At 53.5% G+C, this 17,924-nt stretch overlaps 1 protein-coding gene across 3 annotated transcripts in view; it reads left to right on the top strand.

Annotated features, from left to right (window-relative positions):
• The first annotated feature begins 210 nt into the window (after window positions 1-210).
• The window catches only part of PPP2R5D (protein phosphatase 2 regulatory subunit B'delta), a 44,221-nt gene continuing 26,507 nt past the window's right edge, over window positions 211-17,924 (top strand). For 2 of the 3 annotated variants that reach the window (XR_006175072.2, XM_065589895.1), the window contains exons 1-6: window positions 211-373; window positions 2,826-2,915; window positions 13,065-13,257; window positions 15,012-15,211; window positions 15,670-15,780; window positions 17,035-17,127. Coding sequence is in view for 2 of the 3 variants with exons in the window: in XM_065589895.1 (XP_065445967.1) it covers window positions 347-373; window positions 2,826-2,915; window positions 13,065-13,257; window positions 15,012-15,211; window positions 15,670-15,780; window positions 17,035-17,127 (714 nt within the window). In the remaining variant the exon portion in view is untranslated. The remainder of the gene's footprint in view (window positions 374-2,825; window positions 2,916-13,064; window positions 13,258-15,011; window positions 15,212-15,669; window positions 15,781-17,034; window positions 17,128-17,924) is intronic. The other variant, XM_005293509.5, reaches the window with a different exon arrangement.

Raw genomic sequence — 17,924 nt, 5'->3', positions numbered from 1 at the left:
CGGCGCGGCCGGGCGCCTCCTCCCATGGCGCCACGTGACCCTGCCTGGGAGGAGCGGCTGGCTGCCTTGGGCCTCTCTTCTTGCCACGGCCCCGCCCCTTCCGGCGCCGGGGACGGGGGGGGGAGCGAGGACGGGCCCACTGGGGGCGGGGCCGCGCTCCAGCCAATCGGCCGCGGCGACTGCTGGCGTAGGTAGCGCGGTAGGTGGCCAATGAGGAAATTCCGTGCCGGCGGCCCTGGCCAGTGGCGTGCGGCCGGCGAGGCTGTTGCTAGGCAGGTTTGGGCCGGGGAGGCGGCTGGGCCCGGCTGAGGCGGCGGCGGCGGCGAGCGGGCCGAGCGGAGCCGGGATGCCCTACAAGCTGAAGAAGGAGAAGGTGGGGCCGGCGGGCAGCGCGGCTCCCTCCCCCCATCCCCCTCGCGGCCCGCACCCCCCCGGCCCGGCCCCGCCTCCCCCCGGGACGGGGAAAGGGGCAGGCCGGGGCCTGGGCTGCAGTCCCCGGGGGCGGAGGGCAAAGGGGCACGGGGGCTGTGGGGCTGGAGCCCGGAGGGGGCTGTGGGACTAGAGGGAGCTATGGGTCTGGAGGCTGTGGGGGGCTATGGGGCAGGTGGGCGGAGGTGCCGGGCTGGAGGGGGCTGTGGGGAAGGGGCGCTGGAGGGGGCTATGGGTCTAGGGGGTTGGGGAGGCTATGGGGCATGTGGGCGGGAGGTGCCGGGGGCTGTGGGGAAGGGGGGCTGGAGGGGGCTGTGGGGCAGGTGGGTGGAGGTGCCGGGGTGGAGAGGGCTGGGGGCTGTGGGGCAGGTGGGTGGAGGTGCCGGGGTGGAGAGGGCTGTGGGTCTGGGGGCTGTGGGGCAGGTGGGTGGAGGTGCCAGGGGTCTATGGGGCTGGGGGGCAGGTGGGCGGAGGTGCCAGGGGTGGAGGAGGCTATGGATCTGGGGGGGGTTATGGGGCAGGTGGGCGGAGGTGCCAGGGGTGGAAGGGACTGTGGGGAAGGGGGGGTGAAGGGGGCTTTGGGTCTGGAGGCTGTGGGGCGTTATGGGGCAGGGGGGCTATGGGGCAGAGGGGGCTAAGGGGTAAAGAGGCCTGGAGGCTATAGTGCAGGGAGAAAAGAGGGTGGGAGGCAGTGGGTCCCGCAGTGCTGCCCCAGTAGGCGTCAGTAACAAGGTGCCGTGGTGCAGGGGGAAGGGCAGCCGTGCCCCAGGTAGGGGTACGTGTTCAATAGCATATCACTATGGTGTGGGCATGAGGGGCCACAGGGCTGCAGCGCAGGTATAAATCTGCACCTGCCTGCGAACTCTGACACAGTCCAGGCACATTTGGCACAAAAAGACGTGACGGCTCCAGCGGCATCGTGCAATCCCTGCGTGGTGCAAACACACACGTGGCCTCGATGCTAGTGGTGACCAGGCTCAGGCACTTATCGGGCCGCAGCATTGCATGCGGTGCCATAGCAAGGACGTGTGTGGGCACGACATGTTTGGTGAACATGTTGCCACAACCCAGGCTCATATCACCCACACTGTGCTCTCTAGGTCACGGTGCAGAAACCCACCTGGAACATGCTGCCATGGCCTGTGCATACATGATGCATCTGGCACACATGTTGCCATGGACCACAGCACAGACTGGCCACACACAGTGAAAACACTGTCCATGCGTGATGCACAGGTGTCTGCAGGCAGCAGGCTAGAGTGCTGCTCTCTAAGCCCGTCCTCTGCCCCACTAGCCTCGCTCACATTCCTGGCTGCTGCACGTCTGTTGTTCATCTGGCTCTGGCCTCTCTCTCCCCTGCTTCCCTTTTCTCCCACTTCTCTCCAACCCCAGCTCTCCCACCTCTTTTCCTGTCCTTCTTCCCCCCACCCCCCGTGCTCTCTGTTTCTTCCCCCACAAGCACTCTTTAGTCCCTTCCCTTCCCATTGTACCTGGTGAGCTCATGGCTTAATTACAACCCCTTTGTGAGTCCTGTGTTGGCTAATTCTTTGCACCTTTTTTGCTGTCAGATGCCCTCTTGTGGGCCTGGTGTTTTAGCCACATGTTGCATCAGGAACGTTTGTGCCGTAACCAGCTAAACTAATTCCCCAGCTGCTGTCCTCTCCTGGCATTGTATTCCCTGTCACCCATCTGTGGTGGGCCATGGACAGGCCCCAGGTCCGCTGGGGGAATCTTTAGGAGTGTGAATGCATTCTTGTAGCCTGGTTCTGTTTGGGAGGTTAACAGCCAGCTTTCCACTCTGCAGGGGGTGAGTTACCGAGTCAGATTGGCTTGGAAGAGGATATGACGTATGTAGTAGTTGGACAGTTGGGCTGCTCCAACCTTAGCTAGGTGCAGAGTTCTCCATTGTGAAGGGGAGGAAGTATCTCTGGGAGCCCCCATTTTAAGAGACATGGATCATGGATTATTGCTGGGGTGGTGTCTCCGTGACAGTCTGTGAAAGAGTGAAGCAGATATAGGCAATGTCTACACTATCCTGCGGTTCAGACTCTGGGGGTGTGAATAGCAGTGCCTGGTGCACCGAAGTACTGTGCCATAGCTCTTCTGTGTGGATGCAGCAGGTGCAAATTAAAAGGTTCCTAGTTCACATTAATGTAGCCCTATTTGAAGAGGACTATGTTAACGTGAACTGGGAACCTTTTAGTTTGCGCCCGCAAAGTTCATGCCGGGGATTTATTGGGCAGCACTTTGGTGCACAAGACACTGCTGTCTTCACCCCTGTAGTCTGAACAGTGGGGCAGTATAGCCAAGCCCACAGAAACCTGTGTCTAACTGAACGGAATTAAATCTTTTCCAAGCCCAGTGCAACTGAATATGCTCTCTCCTCGTTGTTCCAGGAGCCTCCAAAGTCTGCTAAAAGCACCACAAAGCCCAGCAGCGGCAGCAGTGGTGGTGGGAAGGATGGTGGGGCAGAGAATTCAGAGGAGGTAAGGCATTCATCTTGCAAAACATCACACCTGTACAACTCCTCTCTTTTGTATGGCATCTTTCTTTCAAATTCTCTCTTCAACAGCTTTGCTGAATAAGGAACTTAATGCGCTTAAACGTGGTACTTAATGTCAAAGGTAGAGAGAGGCAGATTGAGGCAGGAAGATAGTTGTAAAAGACAGAGGGTGAGAACTGAACCCTGTGGCATTCCATAGACATAGAGACTTGAAGGGGAGCACAGTTAGATATGCCAGAGCCGCCTATGCGGATGGGCTAGAATACAGTAGTGAAGCCTGCATTGAGAGCAAGGACAATGGAGAGGAGAAGCTATAGCTAGCAGAAAGAAGGAATCCTGAATGGAACAGAAGTTTCCTTGGCACGGTCCAAAATGTTATTGAGAGGCGAACTGAGTGGTAGAAGAGAGCTTGCAGTTTGCTTGGGAGGGAGAGGCAAGCGCGGGGATAAATTGACATCGGAGTTCCATTAAGCATGGGGAGAAAAGTGGTGGATTTGAGCGATACGGAGAAGGTACTAGAGGAAGCTTGAGTTTCTCACTATTGTAACACCCTGACTGTCAGCAGAGGAAGAGCTGACATGCAAACACACATTCTATATTAAAAGTGCTACCCAGAGCACCCTTCGCCCTGGGCGCTGATGCTGCCAAGAAAGACGCATCTGGAGTAGTGTCAATACAGAGTAACTTGCTATAACAAATGATGTCGCATATTAACACACAGTTTTTCTGGAATTAGCAGGAACTCAGGCACTTATGAATGTTTTGGTAAGATTGAGCTCATTCAGTGTTCAAACAGTGTGTTTGTCTTGGGCTCTGGAGATAGAGATCCAGCCTCCAGAAAGCATTTTACTCGCCAGCTAAGGGGGCATGCTTATTTTTTCCATTAATTTAGTTTTTCAGGGCAAGACTTTCCCCACTTCCATCTCAATCTAGTACAGTCCGAATAGGAGGCTGTGTGCTTAAGTCTTCGCTATGTGCTGTTCTTGAGAAATTGGAATGTGTTGCACTATAACTCTAGCCTGGGAATTAGAGGTTATTGACTTGTTTAAAGTTAGAGGGGAAGGAAGGGTAAAAAGTCAGCAGTTCAGTGGGGCTGTGTGTCATCAAAACAGAGTATTCATTTATAACCCCCCATCCCCAAAGATAAACACATTAAATTTATAAATGGCCCAAGCAACATCTATACTGATAGTAGTTGCTCCTTCTGAAAACCCAGTGTTAGAGCTTATGCCTAAACGAAGGTGTAATTGAAACAGAGTCTGAAGCTGGAGTACTTTGCCTTGGGGACTCCCGTTTAGTGATCCGTGGTCTCCACTCCATTTTAGTCTCAGCCTGTTGGTCCCCACTCCTTTCCCATGCTGGATTTTCCCCTTTATTTGGTGTGTACGGTTTTAAAAACAATTTCCCACCTTAGTTCCTTCTGGCTAGACGGAAGCAAGGGGACACCACCACCAGCCACGTGAGTTAATCCTTTCTTCTTGTACAGCAGTCGTGATCCTTGGATCCCACAGCGCTGTACAGAAGAACCCAAGTCTCATGTCGTCAAACACAAAGGTGACCAACAACAATCTGAAGCAACCAAATTAATATTGGGCAGTTCCCCAGTCAGGTTGGTGAGAAGCTGCAGTGCTGCATTCCAAGGACCAAGTGATGCAGTATGAGGGTATAAATAGCATCGCTCGGAAGCTTCCTTCAGTGACCCAAAATGGCAAATACTGTTGGTTGCTACGGATGTAGAAGAAACCTAGAATGGTTTTAAAAACAACAACAAAACAAACCTCAAGCCTGTTGGCGTCAGCTCTCCTTTGGCGATACGGCCAGGAGGAGGGAGAAGCCAGCTCTGCAATGTGCTCCCTACCGTGGGTTTCTTCTCCTCCTTTCCCATTAGGGTTACCTGTAAGGCTCTGTTAAAGACTGTTTTTTCTCTTGTGCTTTCTCACCATTAGCGGCAGACCGCTCTCTTATGGAATGGATGAGTACGTCTCTTGACAAGTAACCTTTTTTTTTTTTTTTTTCTTAATTTGGATTAAATTCTTCCAGGAAACAAAGTGACTAATCGTAATGCTCAGAAACATTCACACAGAACTATCAGCAGACATACTTGTAAGTCAGCAGTCCCTCACATGTTGTTACTACTTGAATACTTGGAGGATGGATTAGTTGGTGAATGGAACAAGAGATGTGCATTGTGTGTCATCCTTTTTGTGGAAGGCAGAGGGGAGCTTGGGTCAGTGAATGTGTTTGAGGGGTAAGGTATGTGGGCTGAAGTTGGACTGGATTCGAATGTTGCCCTAACTGGGGATTTCATAGTTTGTCACTGATTGCTTTGAGAGAGGTGAGGTTGCTCAGGTGCATTTCTTAAGAGAAGTTTTGTTTCCTTTGGGGGTTTTTTTGGCCGGGGGAGAAGGGGGGGGGAATTTTCCTGTTTTGAAGTGATCAATAGACATTTAAATGAGCACTGTATAGAGCAAGAGGGCAACCCTGCTCCAGCACGTCTCCCTGTTCCCTCCCACCACATCACAGGAAGCCGCAGGCGTCTTTCAGCCAAACTCGCCTCTCAAACAGAGTTTCAGATTCTGCTTCCAGAACAAAGCATTTTCCCAACAGGCTAAGGCTCTCCGCAGAGAAGCCATGCTCTGGCAGACTTTACAGGTGCAGCAGATTGGGACTTCCCCCTGTGAATTCTGGCAGGCCTACGGGAGGGTGAGGCAGGTGAGGGGCTGGGCAGCAGGCTTGGGAACCTGCACTAAGCCCTGAGTTTCAGCATTTTGACGCCTGTGCTGTAAGCAAGTGGTGAATTCCGCTGTCGTGGACGAGCAAATAAAAATACCATGCAAGCCAATCATGGATCTGTACTGGAGAAGGGAAACCTTGAAATCCATATGCGAGTGCAAAGACCCGCCGGCCCTTCAAAACATTCAGCAATGCCAGTGATGAGGGAAAGCAAAAGGATGCAGGATTAGTTCTATAAGATGTACATTCATTTCTACCTTGTCCAGAGGTCACTGAGCTAAGGTGAAAGTATCAACAGTCAAGTGGCAGCAGCACATAGTAGCTAGGCACAGGGCTTTTAAGGTGCCTACTTTGCTCCGAAACAGAAGTTACCAGTGCTAGGACTCTCCGGAGTAAATCTGGGGAGAAAGGGACCTCTGGGGAAGTGGTTTCCTTTAGGGACTGGATGATGATGGGAGAAGGTGTCAGTGTAGATCTTGGGGGAGGAGATGCTGCTGCAAATCATTTCAGTATTAGCTGGGGGAATGCGGAGGAGGAGAGTTACTCATCTCTAGCCAGAGAGAGACTGGGAGGGGCAGGTGAGGTGGGTGGGTGGGTGGAAGAGAGTTAATGGCCTGGAAGAGGGAGGGAGGCAGGATGGAAAGGAGCTCAGGAGAGGCAGGGATGAGATTCCCAACTCCTGGGGCTCAGGGACGTGTGTTGTTCTTTGAGGTGCTGTCTCATGCACTTCATAGGCATTTCTCTGGGACTTGTCACTGCAGTACGCTGGGAAGTCTGCAGCGGATTGAACTAGGGTTGCTTCAGGTGTGGGAGGGGGATTTTAATAGAGGCAGTTGGCTAAAGGCAGTAGAAGAGACACTTGTATGTATCGGCTCCAGGGGCTGGAGAAGAAAAGTCAGCAAAGAAGGGGCTGACAGCAAATCTGGGCTGAAAAACCTGGTGAGTTTAGGAGCTTGAGAAAACTGTGAGGCAGGATTGCATACCAAGGGGTGAGGCAGCGGAGAGAGCATTCAGCCACAAATAGGAGTGGCTGGAGTATGTGAGAGCACGGAGAGGGGAGCCTGTGAGCTCAAGGGTGTGGCTGGGAGAATGACATGCAGGCTCTGGGAGTCCAGGATGAAGTGTAGTTCAAGGGCCTGGGGCTTATCTGTGGACACATGAAGGCCTCCCAGGGAGGAGGAGGAGAGGAGGGAGGGTCTGTGAGAGGAGCAGTGAGAGTGGAGAACCCGAATTTAGCTTTGGTGGTGGCTGGCATGTCCCCTGGGCCTGAGCAAGGGGGCTGTGCCGGGAGGAGATAGCTTCCACACTCACTGAGAGTCAAACGTTGACGCTGGGTTTTTAAAGCAGCCTTCAGAGGGGAATAGTGTAGCGTAGCAGCCTCCCTGAGCTGCCTTGCCTTGGTGTAGCGTGAAGGCATCTAAGTCTCTTATCCGGCTAGGAGATGAGTGCCCAGCCTCATTCTTCTCAGAGACCAGCCAGTGGCTGAGCAGTGTTGATCTGGAGAGAAGAGTTTTTAAGGTGGACATCCCTGTGCATTAAGTGACAAGCTTTCAGCATCAGTGATCCATTTATGTCTGCTGCATTTTCAAGGCTAGAAACTCTTTAGAAGAAAATGCAGAATCGTCTTCTGAGTTTGCATTTCCCCCCTGGCCCAGTCAGGAGTGGGTGGGGGACCCCGATGGGCTGGCTCCGCTGGCAAACCTGTGGGACAACAAACCTACACAGGTAGTGCGTGATGAGAGTAAGAAGTCCGCCTGGTGCTGGTTTCCACTAAAATCTTTCCGAGCACAGCAGTGTGAAGGAATAACTATCAACCCCGCATCCCCAGCCTGAGCTGGGCGTGTCCAGAGCCCCTCCCTGTGCAGAGAGGAGTTCTGTGTGTTTCAGGATGTCTCTGTTGGATTTTTCTCTAGCCAGCAAATCTTCGCTATTCTTTTGACTCGCCAGCTGTTGAAACCTTCCGCAGCGCTTCCCTCCCTCTACAGCAGCTCTTCAAGGCTCTTCAAAAGCAGGAGCAGTAAAGCAGCAAGGCCCTTCCCAGACTCCTAATGAAGTGACTGCAGCCAGACCCTGTTCGTATGCAGCGTGCTCTCTGAGCTGGTAGTTCCCTGTCGCCTCTCCATGTGAGAAGGGGGGACCAGGAGACGGGAGAGCCCGTCAGTTTCAGACGTCTTTTGAAAGTACTGTATTGTTTCCTGCCCTGCTTCCCGCAGAGTGTTTCCAGGTTTAAAGCCGTTTGTGTTCCTCCTTGTTTCTGGCTGTAACGTCTCTCCCTCAGGCTGGCCCGTCCTGTGGACTCTCTGCCTTGTCTTCTGCCCTGGGCGAAGGGCATGAACTAGCTTGGAGAGCTCCCTTCTTTGTAAGTTCCTTAGCGGTGTTTGAACAAACCCGGCGGTTGCTAAGGCTATTCCGAGGGCTGCATAGTCACGGGGAGAACTGAACTTTGGGACTCTAGGAAGTGTCCAGTGGGAATCCTGCCAAATGGAGTCAGTGGCCTAAGGCATCAAATGAGAGATCGATATTCAGGAATAGCCTCGTACTAGAATAGCATCACATCCCCAATAGCTTCATAGCACCTCTTGCTAGTGCCTCATCTCCGACCTTCATTACGTGGGCCAGCTCACCCCCCCACAGGCAAACAAGCAGCCGCTGAGACAGCTACGGCAGTGGCCTGTGTGGAAATCTGTAGGAAAGTAACATTTCTGCTGACTTGAAATGTGATTTAGCAGGTCGGAGCGACGGGGACGTGCTGGTGTCTTGTGAGCAGCCACTGGCCCAAATGAGCATCCTGCTCAGTAATTCTTTCCCTGCCCACTCACCCCGTGTGTCCGCTATGACGCTCCTGCACCACTGAGTGCCTGGGAAGGCCTCTTTGGCGAGACCTCTGTTCTGTGCCCTCTTCCTTGCTAAACGGCTCAGCCTTTCCTTGCTGATCACCTCCTGCGCCTTGCGTGGATCGTCTCTTTTCCGCTGCTGGCTTACCTCTGCCCTGCAACACGCTGGCATTGTCAGGAAGTCCAGCCAGCTTGTGCTGTGTGCCCGCCTGGCATCCGTCCCTCCCTCGGGCTCAATCTTCAAGGGGCTCTCTAACCGTTAATCCTCTGGCATATCCCCTGCACCCTTCCCTTCTGTTACTCCCACCGCCTCCCACACCCATTCCTCCCTCTCTCATAGGATTTGTTTTCTTGAGCAGTCAGCTGTGCCCTGGTCTCCAAACCTTCCTTTGACCTGTTTACCTCTGTGCAAGCCAGCTGTACTCCCCCCCCCTCCTGCACCTCACCTCCCTCCTCCCCTTTGCTCCAAGCTTCTGGAGGGTGCAGCTGGTTCCTGTCTCTGCAATTGTTCTTTCAGGGTCTCCTTTTGGCTACTTCTCCGCCACGTCTCTCTTCCTCCTACATCTTATTCCTAGGACTTCATCTGCTGCAGGGGAAGGGAGGTCAGTTACCGCCTTTGACCCGATGACTTTCAGATTTTCCTTGTTCAGCCTTGTATCCAAGTGCCTCCAAAATATCTCCCTTGATGTCCCGCTGTTAGCTCTTCTTCGTTCCCCTTGTCCCTTCTCCAACACTCTGCACTTCCTCCGTCACCCACCTCTCCTCTCCCTGTATCTAGGTTGCCAGCCCTAACTCAGGAATCTCTCCTAAAACCCATCCTTTCCAGCCTGGTTATAAGAGCCTTCGGGCTCTGGTCATCTCCCACTCCTGTTACTGCACCTGCTTTCCACCTACATTACTGACGTCCCACTGCTCGGGTCACGTCAATCCCCCACCTCCCTCAGTTTCCTTTCTCCTTCCATGCAAACTCGTGGTCCCTGTTCTGCACAACTCCACCTAGTCCTGCGTCTGCTCTCATTTCCTCCTGCATCATTGCTCCCCGCCAACGTCTTGGGTACCTGCCCCCTTTGTATCCTCCCTTCTCCTGGCTGAGCTGTGGAAATGGGGTATCCTCGCTCTTTCTTCCAGGCTATCCCTCCCAGTGCCAAGTGCACCCCTCTAAAACTCACTCTTGAAAGGTCTTTTGACATTAATCCACCAAAGAAACAAGTCCGAAAAAGCCTTGCCATGCCGTTTCTGAGCTGAGCCTTTCTCTGCATGGACATCTGCATGCTCTGCTCCGGGCATCGCCAGACAGCCCTCAATGTACGAGAGTCCAGTGGCAAGTCACAGCAGGCCTGTGCTCATTGCGTAGCTGTCCCAGGGTGGAGTTCCAAAGCCTGGTTTCCTGTTCTGTGTCGATTTCAGGAATCCCGTATTTTCCATCCCTTGCTCCCACGCACGCAGACTTTAACTTCAGTGTGGAAAGAGGTTAATGGTGGGGTGCCCCACATCCAGCCTGGCCTGCCTCACACTCTCTGCCCTTGAGTCCCCGTACTGGGCAGCACCTCTGGGCATCAGGGAGGAGGTGGCTTACTGGGGTCTCGGGGGAAAGGGACTCACAGGAGAGTCAGAAGTGGTGTGATGGCTGTTTGGTGGGGTGGAGGAGTGACGGGCTGAGGCTCGCATAGCAGCTCCTCATTCTGGTGCATCCTCTGGTGCTATTGCATGTGATGGAGTGCTAGGTAAATACGATGACCTAGGGCCTCCCTAAGCGGGGAGCTGGAACAATGTGTATAGTGAGGGTGCCGAGAGCCATTGAACCAAACTGTCAACCCTGGGTATGATGGAAACCGCTGCTAGCCAGGGGGTGCGGCAGCACCCCCAGTTCCTGCAGTTATGTCCCTAGGTGCTTCCAGCAGGCCCTGGAGGAATAGGGGGCGGAAGATGGAGAGGGGAGTACAGCTGGCTTGCACAGAGGAAGACTCTCAGCTGCAAGGCCGTCCGTGGAAGAAGGCACAACGAGCGAGGCTGCGGAAGAGAGCAGTGTCTGAGATGAGGCAGGGTCGGGCAGAGCGATGGAAGGGAGGCTGAGTAGGCAGTGACCGCACAGCATGGAGGAATGGCTGCTGGAGGGCGGTGGGGGGCAGTTACTTCGCTCTCGCAACAAAGGAGCAGAGCAAAGCGGGTTTTAGACTGACCCAGTATCCATCCCTTTCTGTCTCTGGAGCATTCGCCTTGGTATCCAGGACGCTCTGTGCCACCTTTGGGGCTCCTTCTCCAAGTCCCTTGACACAGTCTCCCCAGCTACCATCTCATGGTTCTCAGGAGTTCCCTGTGCTGTCATGCACACAGGACTCTGGCAATGGCTGGGTGAAGTTCTCGTTCCCCCTCTCTGACAAGATACAAGCGACATAAACCTAGGCTGCGAGCGCTGCAGCAGAGACTGCTATCCCGTGGCATGTCTGGACACACCCAGCGAGTGAGTTTTACTTTGCACGGGTGCTGTAAGTACAACAGACTGGATGGGAGGGACGCAGGGGTTTGTAGGATGTGCTCAGGAGCAGGGGCAACAGAGAAAGCTCAGTGCTCGAATTACGGGGGGCCTGGTCTGGCTTTGCAATGTTTAGGGGCCACCTTACTTGTTTCTTATTCAAAGGCACAGGTGGCTGGGAGGTGTTTTGGCCACCCTCTCACAGGTGTTCCCAGTAAAGTGCTCAGTGGCACAGCCACACAGCCGTCTCCCATTTACCACACGTCACACCCTGTGCCTCTCCCACCGGAGCCAGGCCGGTGACTCAGGCTGGGCAGGGCTGAGTGGCTGTTGTGGGTGGAGGTGGGAGTGGGACGCAGAGGAGCTGGAGTGGCCACTGCAGTGCCTGGGATTGGGCCAGGGAGAAAGTAGGAACTGCTGTGAATGGGCTGAGACTTGAGAGCAGCAGCAATTGGGGAGAGAGACACGAATGGCCAGGACCCCTCTTCCCAGCCTGGACCCGGCTGGTCCCATCGCTCCCCATGCAGGGCACCTACCCTTCCCCCTTCTAGCCCTGACACCCCGACCTCACCCTGCCCCTTCTAGCCCTGACACCCCAACCTCCCCCCGCTGTCCGGGCAGAGCACCCACCCCGCCCCCTTCTAGCCCTGACCACCTGACCTCCCCCCGCTCCCCATGCAGAGCACCCACCCTGACGCCCCCTCCTCTCCCTGGGGTGGAATTGTTTGGCCCCCCTCGAGTGGAGCCCTGTGATCCTGCAGGGGTCCAATCCCTGTCTGTGCCCTCCCTCCTCCTGGCTTGCCTGGGCTGGGGTCAGTCTGGGAGGGTGTGGGGTGGCGAGCCCAGTGTTGGGAGCAAGGCAATGAGGGAAAGCACCCCACAAACAGCTGTAGGGGCTGCCAGACGGGTTGCTTTTATGCAGTTAGGGCATCAGCATAAGAACCTGAGGTTAGGGTGGGAGTGAAATCAGAGGCATACAGAGGGCCTGATGCTGACACAAGTAGTCCCCTCCCTGCAGTCAGTGGCAATACTCCTGTGAGGAAGAGTTTTCAGGATTGGGCTCAGGAACAGGAAAATGGGGGAAACACATTCCAGGTCAGGTGAGGGTAAATGAGGGCAGAATCTGGACCACAGTGGGGCAGATTGGCCAAAAAGAAAAGCTCTTAAATGAAGTGGCCAGAGTCCCATTGAGAGCTCCTGGGTTCTGAGCTCTTTGGAAAAACTGGTCCCTTCCCTTAGGTGCTTCAATGGTAGGGGTTGGGCACTGGCTCTTGGAAAATCTGGGCCGGAGTGTGCATCAGGGTGGGAAACCCATTGCACTCATCGACGTTTGTTTTGTGACCTAAAAAATGTGGACGCTTCAGAACGGAAATAACCCACCCCCTGCTGGATGGTGGGGGGATGAGTTACAGAAGTTTATGGAAGCAGGGAGAGGAGACAGAAGAAAGTTAGCTATTAATGACAAGTCAGGTCTGATAAAATGCGGGGGTAGCATGATTTGGTTTCTGGCTCCTCCTCCCCCTGCAATTGACACTGCTAGCTTGGATTTTACTGCTGGAAGTGTACAAAGGAATGTCAGAAAGGGGCATCCTCCAGATCGTGAAGACTGCCGAAATGAATCACTGACTGTAGCTCTGCCTGCAGTTCAGCATGGGGCAGCTTTAACGCTTTATTTTCTGAATGAATTCAGACTAGATTCATTGGAAAAGTAGGACATGCTCCACTTTAAAATTAGACATGGAAATGTTAGGGGGAAAAGCAGCACGCCAAGATTAGAATTAGCGACTGAATGCTCCCAGCGGCCGATAGCAAGAGGGACATTCAACGCAGATGGACACACACTTGCTGTCGTTGCCATGTATACGTGGCATGATTGCTGGACCCTGCTCCGAGTTACTGTCTAGGCCCCCCTGTGTTTTCCCCATAATTCGAGCTGCTAGTTGCTCTTCAGTTCAAGAAGAGGCTGACAGTGTCTCGTCTTGGTAAACAACCTGTGAAACTATAGCCCACCACATGCTTGTGGATCGGGTTGCAAGCGTGAGATCTGGGGCTCTGGGATATGTCCTATTCTCTTCTTGATCTCCCCCGTCAGGTCCAGCAGCAGCAGCAGCCGCCACCACCGACTTCGAATAAGCGCCCCAGTAACAGCACCCCCCCGCCAACGCAGCTGAATAAGATCAAGTACTCCGGAGGACCCCAGATTGTAAAGAAGGAGCGACGGCACAGCTCCTCCCGCTTCAACCTGACCAAAAACAGGGAACTGCAAAAGCTCCCTGCCCTCAAAGGTAAGGACATGGCAGGTTTGGGGGTGCGCAGGTCTAAGTCTCAGGTCCGCCTGGCTCGCTGGAAACCTTCTCGAGGCAGAACAGCCGCAGTTCCGCGGTCACTTTGGAGACAGCCCAGCAATAGTCATGCTAGCCTTGATGCCCGCAGAGCCATAGTGAAAGCAGCTGCCACTTCCTCAGCCATTGGGGGCGGAGAGCTTCCAGTGCGGAGCTACAACCGAGGATCCAGGGTTCCTTGCCCATTGCTGTCTGGCTGCAGCTGGGTCACAGTGTCCTTATGCTGCCCCCGTCCCCCTCTGGTGATAGGGTAGCTTGTTGTTTCTATTCCCATAGGCCCCTCCCTGTGCTAGGCGCTGCACAAACACAGAACAAAAAGACAGTCCCTGCCCCAGGACCAGAGACGACAAATGGGCATAGACAGATGGGAAGTACAAGCAAACAATGAGACAATAGTGGTCGGTGTGATAGGCAGTAGCTGAGCCCTGCAACCACAGTATGAGCCCTCCCCGTTCAGAGGAAGCAGAAGGAACCCCGTGAGTGTTCTGCCAGACGGATAGGGGCTCCAGCAGGTCCAGCCACAGCCCTCTCTTTAGCATCAGTGTGTGCCCTCAGGCTTCTCCCAGGAGTTTAGAGCACTTCCCCTTGCTACTAGGGGTTTACAGAGCTCCTCCCCGTGACTGTGGGGCTTATCTACATTCCCCCTCCAAAGGTGATGCAGCTAAGGAGTAGGAGAGTCTAGGTTCCACCTCTACCCTGGGCTCCAGACCTGGGCCCCTGTGCAGCAAAGGGGCCATTCACTCCAGCCTCCACATTCTACTTGGTTGTTCCTCCAGAGCTGCTTCCCAGCCTGGCTCACCTGCTTTCTCAACTCCCTCTCAACTGGGAACCCCAGTGTAGATCCCACCCAGACCACAGTGACTATCTCTTGCGCACCCCTCACCCTGCCGCGGGCTGTTGTACTCTCCAGATCTCCCTGTTTATTGGGGAGCAGGGACCTGCCTTCTATTTCCTGCTTGCTGCCTCGCTCGCAGCCGCTTGTCATATGTTCTGAGAAGAACACAGATGCAGGTAAGAGGGGAGTTCAGTTCACCCCGTGACATGGCACTATCACGGGCCCTGTCTATGTTGCAATCCCAGGAGGTGATTGTGGCTCGAGTGGACATACTGAGCAGGCTTTAATCTAGCTAGCTCGGGGACCGGAGCAGCGAAGTCGTGGCAGTACGTGCTTCGGCCTAGGCTGGCCAAGCCTGCCAGAACCCTGGTAATTAGTCATGGGGATAGCCCGTGGCAGTCCCGCAGCTAGCTAGATTTAAAGCTAGCTCGGTGTGTCTACATGAGTTGCAGTCATGCCCCTTGATAGCCGTATAGGCATATCCTAAGAGGAGGTGAAAGCTACACAGACTGTGGTAGATGAGAGCCCGCATGTGGACACTCTCATTCCAGTGTAAGAGAGCCTCTTTTCAGTTTAAATTACGTTGCTTGGGAAGGTGTGTGTGTGTGTGTGTGTGTGTGTGTAGATCTGTATAACTGGTAACACTTTCCAGTGTAGACCAAGCCTTAGTCTGTCTGTCTGCCTCAGTTCCCCATCTGTATAATGGGGATAACAGCACTTCCCTGCCTCCCGTGAGGATAAATACAGTACATACTGAGGCTCTTGGTACTACAGCAGTGGAGGCTGTGTAAGTACCGTAGATAGATGTTCTGCCTGGGAGTTGTTAGCACAGAGGTGAAACATGCTTTGCTGTCCCTGCCAGATGCTCCCGCTCATGAACGAGAAGAGCTCTTCATACAGAAGCTGCGACAATGCTGTGTTCTCTTCGACTTCATCTCCGACCCACTCAGTGACTTGAAGTTCAAGGAGGTGAAGCGAGCTGGTCTCAATGAGATGGTGGAGTACATCACGCATAACCGGGATGTCGTCACCGAGGCCATCTACCCTGAAGCTGTCATCATGGTAGGACTAGCAGGACTATGGCCGGTTTTCTTTGATCGCCCCCCAGCAGGTGCCAGGGCACTCAGGACTGGAAGAGGCTTCTGTCTGCATGCCTAGAAATTGGACGTAGTGAGAGGCATAAATGGGGGCAGCTGGAGAGAGGAAGAATAACTTGCTCAGGAGGAACATGACCATGACATCTTTGGACCCTTATTAGCCATCCAGAGAATGACTGGTGTGTGTGGGTGGAGGGTGGGGGAATAGGCGGGGTATAGAACTGTCAAAGGCGTTTGTCCGCAGCACAGATAGCAATGGAGGTGTTTGACGTCAGCATGGCGGCTGTAACCCTTTGGCCTCCAGAGCGAGAGGTGTTTGGGAACAGTTATAAAGAGCATCAGCTCTGGGCACTGCGAGAATGTCAGTGTCCGTGGGCCAAAGGGAAGGTGTGGAAAGGTCACTCATCTGCCTTCTCACTTCAGTTTTCAGTGAACCTCTTCCGGACCCTCCCCCCCTCGTCCAATCCAACCGGAGCAGAGTTTGACCCCGAGGAGGATGAACCCACACTAGAAGCTGCCTGGCCACACCTCCAGGTGAGAGAGAGTCTGCCAGCCTCATTTCCAGGTCATGGTGGGTGAATGGATTGCAAGGGGCCGCCTGGCCAGGTGATGAATGCCAAGAGGTAGGAGCGAGAGGGAAGGTACTGAGCTTTCCAAGAACAGATTTCAAATATCCTCCCCCTGTGGATACTTTTACCCTCCCTTTCCTTGGGGGTCAGCACAGGAAATGAGGCCTTGGATTCTGCAGCTTAGCCCCAGGGATGTTGGTGCGGGCTGGGAACGAACGGCTATTCTAAGGAGCTTAGGGGGTCTTGCATTTTTGAAGTTAGGACCTTTGGGAATCCCCCCTTCATTTTTTTCTCTCTCTCAGAAGCCCCAAGCCTCTGCTCCCCTCCCTGTGGCCCAGGAGGGTGAGAGGCAGCTCCCACAAGAGGAACCAGTGCTGCTGCTTCTTCCTCTCTCCCCGCCCCCCCCCCCGCCCCCTCCCAAGCCTGCTGGCCAGGAGCCTCAAGCCTCCTCAGTGGGTGGGGCCTATTTGGTCCCCATAAGAGCCGTGCTTGGACACCCAGACCCAGTTTACTTAACACTTTAGCCGGCAAACATAATTATAAGCAAAACTGATGGGGAGCAAACATTTCAGCAGAGACATGAGAGCACAAACTGGGAGGTGCTCACGGACTCTCTTCTAGATGCCCCCAGAGCCACTGTTCCTCAGGCATGGACATGGATACGTATTGAAAACTGAGTAGTATTCTGAGGAAAAGGGGATGTGGTGGAAACAGCAATAAAAAAAAAAATCAATCTAGCAACAGAGCTCGGAGAGAAGGTTAAGAGAACTTGATCAGATCAGGTTCTGCAAGTACCTACGCACAGTGATGGTATCTGTTAGCAGAGGGCTGTTTGATCTAGCAGACAAAGCAGACAGAGGAGCCAGTGGCTGGAAGTTGAAGTGAGAAATACTCACAGTGGAAACGAGAGACAATTCTATAACCATGTGGGGTAATTACCCATTGGTGCAGCATACCTAGGGATGTGTGTTGTGTTGGTAAAGGGGGTGGGGCTCAGGCGTCAGATGCTAACAAAACTCTTCTCCACTGTTAGAACATTCAACTGTTAATTGTTTCCTGGCACATTAGCGCTGGTGACGCCTGCTGTAACAAGCCACCATTCAAAATCTTTAGCCTTTTACTGATCGGATGGGAAAAGGAACATCGTTGACGTGTGTAAAGCATGAAGAATTAAGTAAAGCTTTTCTTTTTTTAAAAAGCCCCCTCTTGCTCTCCTCAGCTGGTGTATGAATTCTTCCTGCGGTTCCTGGAGTCGCCCGACTTTCAGCCAAATATAGCCAAGAAATACATTGACCAGAAGTTTGTATTGTCAGTAAGTAGTTCTAGCTTCCCCCTCCCTATGCTCTCGTGAAGGGGTGTTTAGCAGACATGCTGCGTATCGCTGCTCAAGCGGCCCCCAGGGCCTCCTCAGAGGAGATGGGTAGTAGGCTTAGTTCAGAGAAGGGCAACAAAAATGATTAGGGGTATGGAACAGCTTTCATATGAGGAGAGATTAACAAGACTGGGACTTTTCAGCTTGGAAAAGAAACTACTAAGGGGAGATATGATACAGGTCTATAAAATCATGACTGGTGTGGAGAAACTAAATAAGTGTTATTTATTCCTTCTCATAACACAAGAACTAGGGGTCACCAAATGAAATTAATAGGCAGCAGGTTTAAAACAACAACAACAAAAAGGAAGTATTTCTTCACACAACACACAGTTAACCTGTGGAACTCTTTGCCAGAGGATATTATGAAAGCCAAGATTATAACAGGGTCCAAAAAAGAACTAGATAAGTTCATGGAGGATAGGTCCATCAATAGCTATTAGCCAGGGTGGGCAGGGATGGTGTCCCTAGCCTCTGTTTGCCAGTAGCTGGGAATGAGCGACAGGAAATGGATCACTTGATGATAACCTGTTTTCTTCATTCCCTCTGGGGCACCTGGCATTGGCCACTGTTGGAAGACAGGATACTGGGCTAGATGGACCGTTGGTCTGACCCCGTCTTGCCGCTCTTACGTTCTTATGCAGTGTTTGGGCAGCTCCACCTTCCCCCATGCCCTCAGTGGAGGAGTTCTTGGGGATGCTCAGTGCTAGGGGAACCTGCATGGGTTGCTGCCATTG

Source organism: Chrysemys picta, chromosome 3 (genome assembly GCF_011386835.1).
Source record: "Chrysemys picta bellii isolate R12L10 chromosome 3, ASM1138683v2, whole genome shotgun sequence".
Taxonomy (NCBI): domain Eukaryota; kingdom Metazoa; phylum Chordata; order Testudines; family Emydidae; genus Chrysemys; species Chrysemys picta.
Note: the sequence above shows the minus strand (reverse complement) of the source record. Positions and strands in the feature narration are given on the sequence as shown.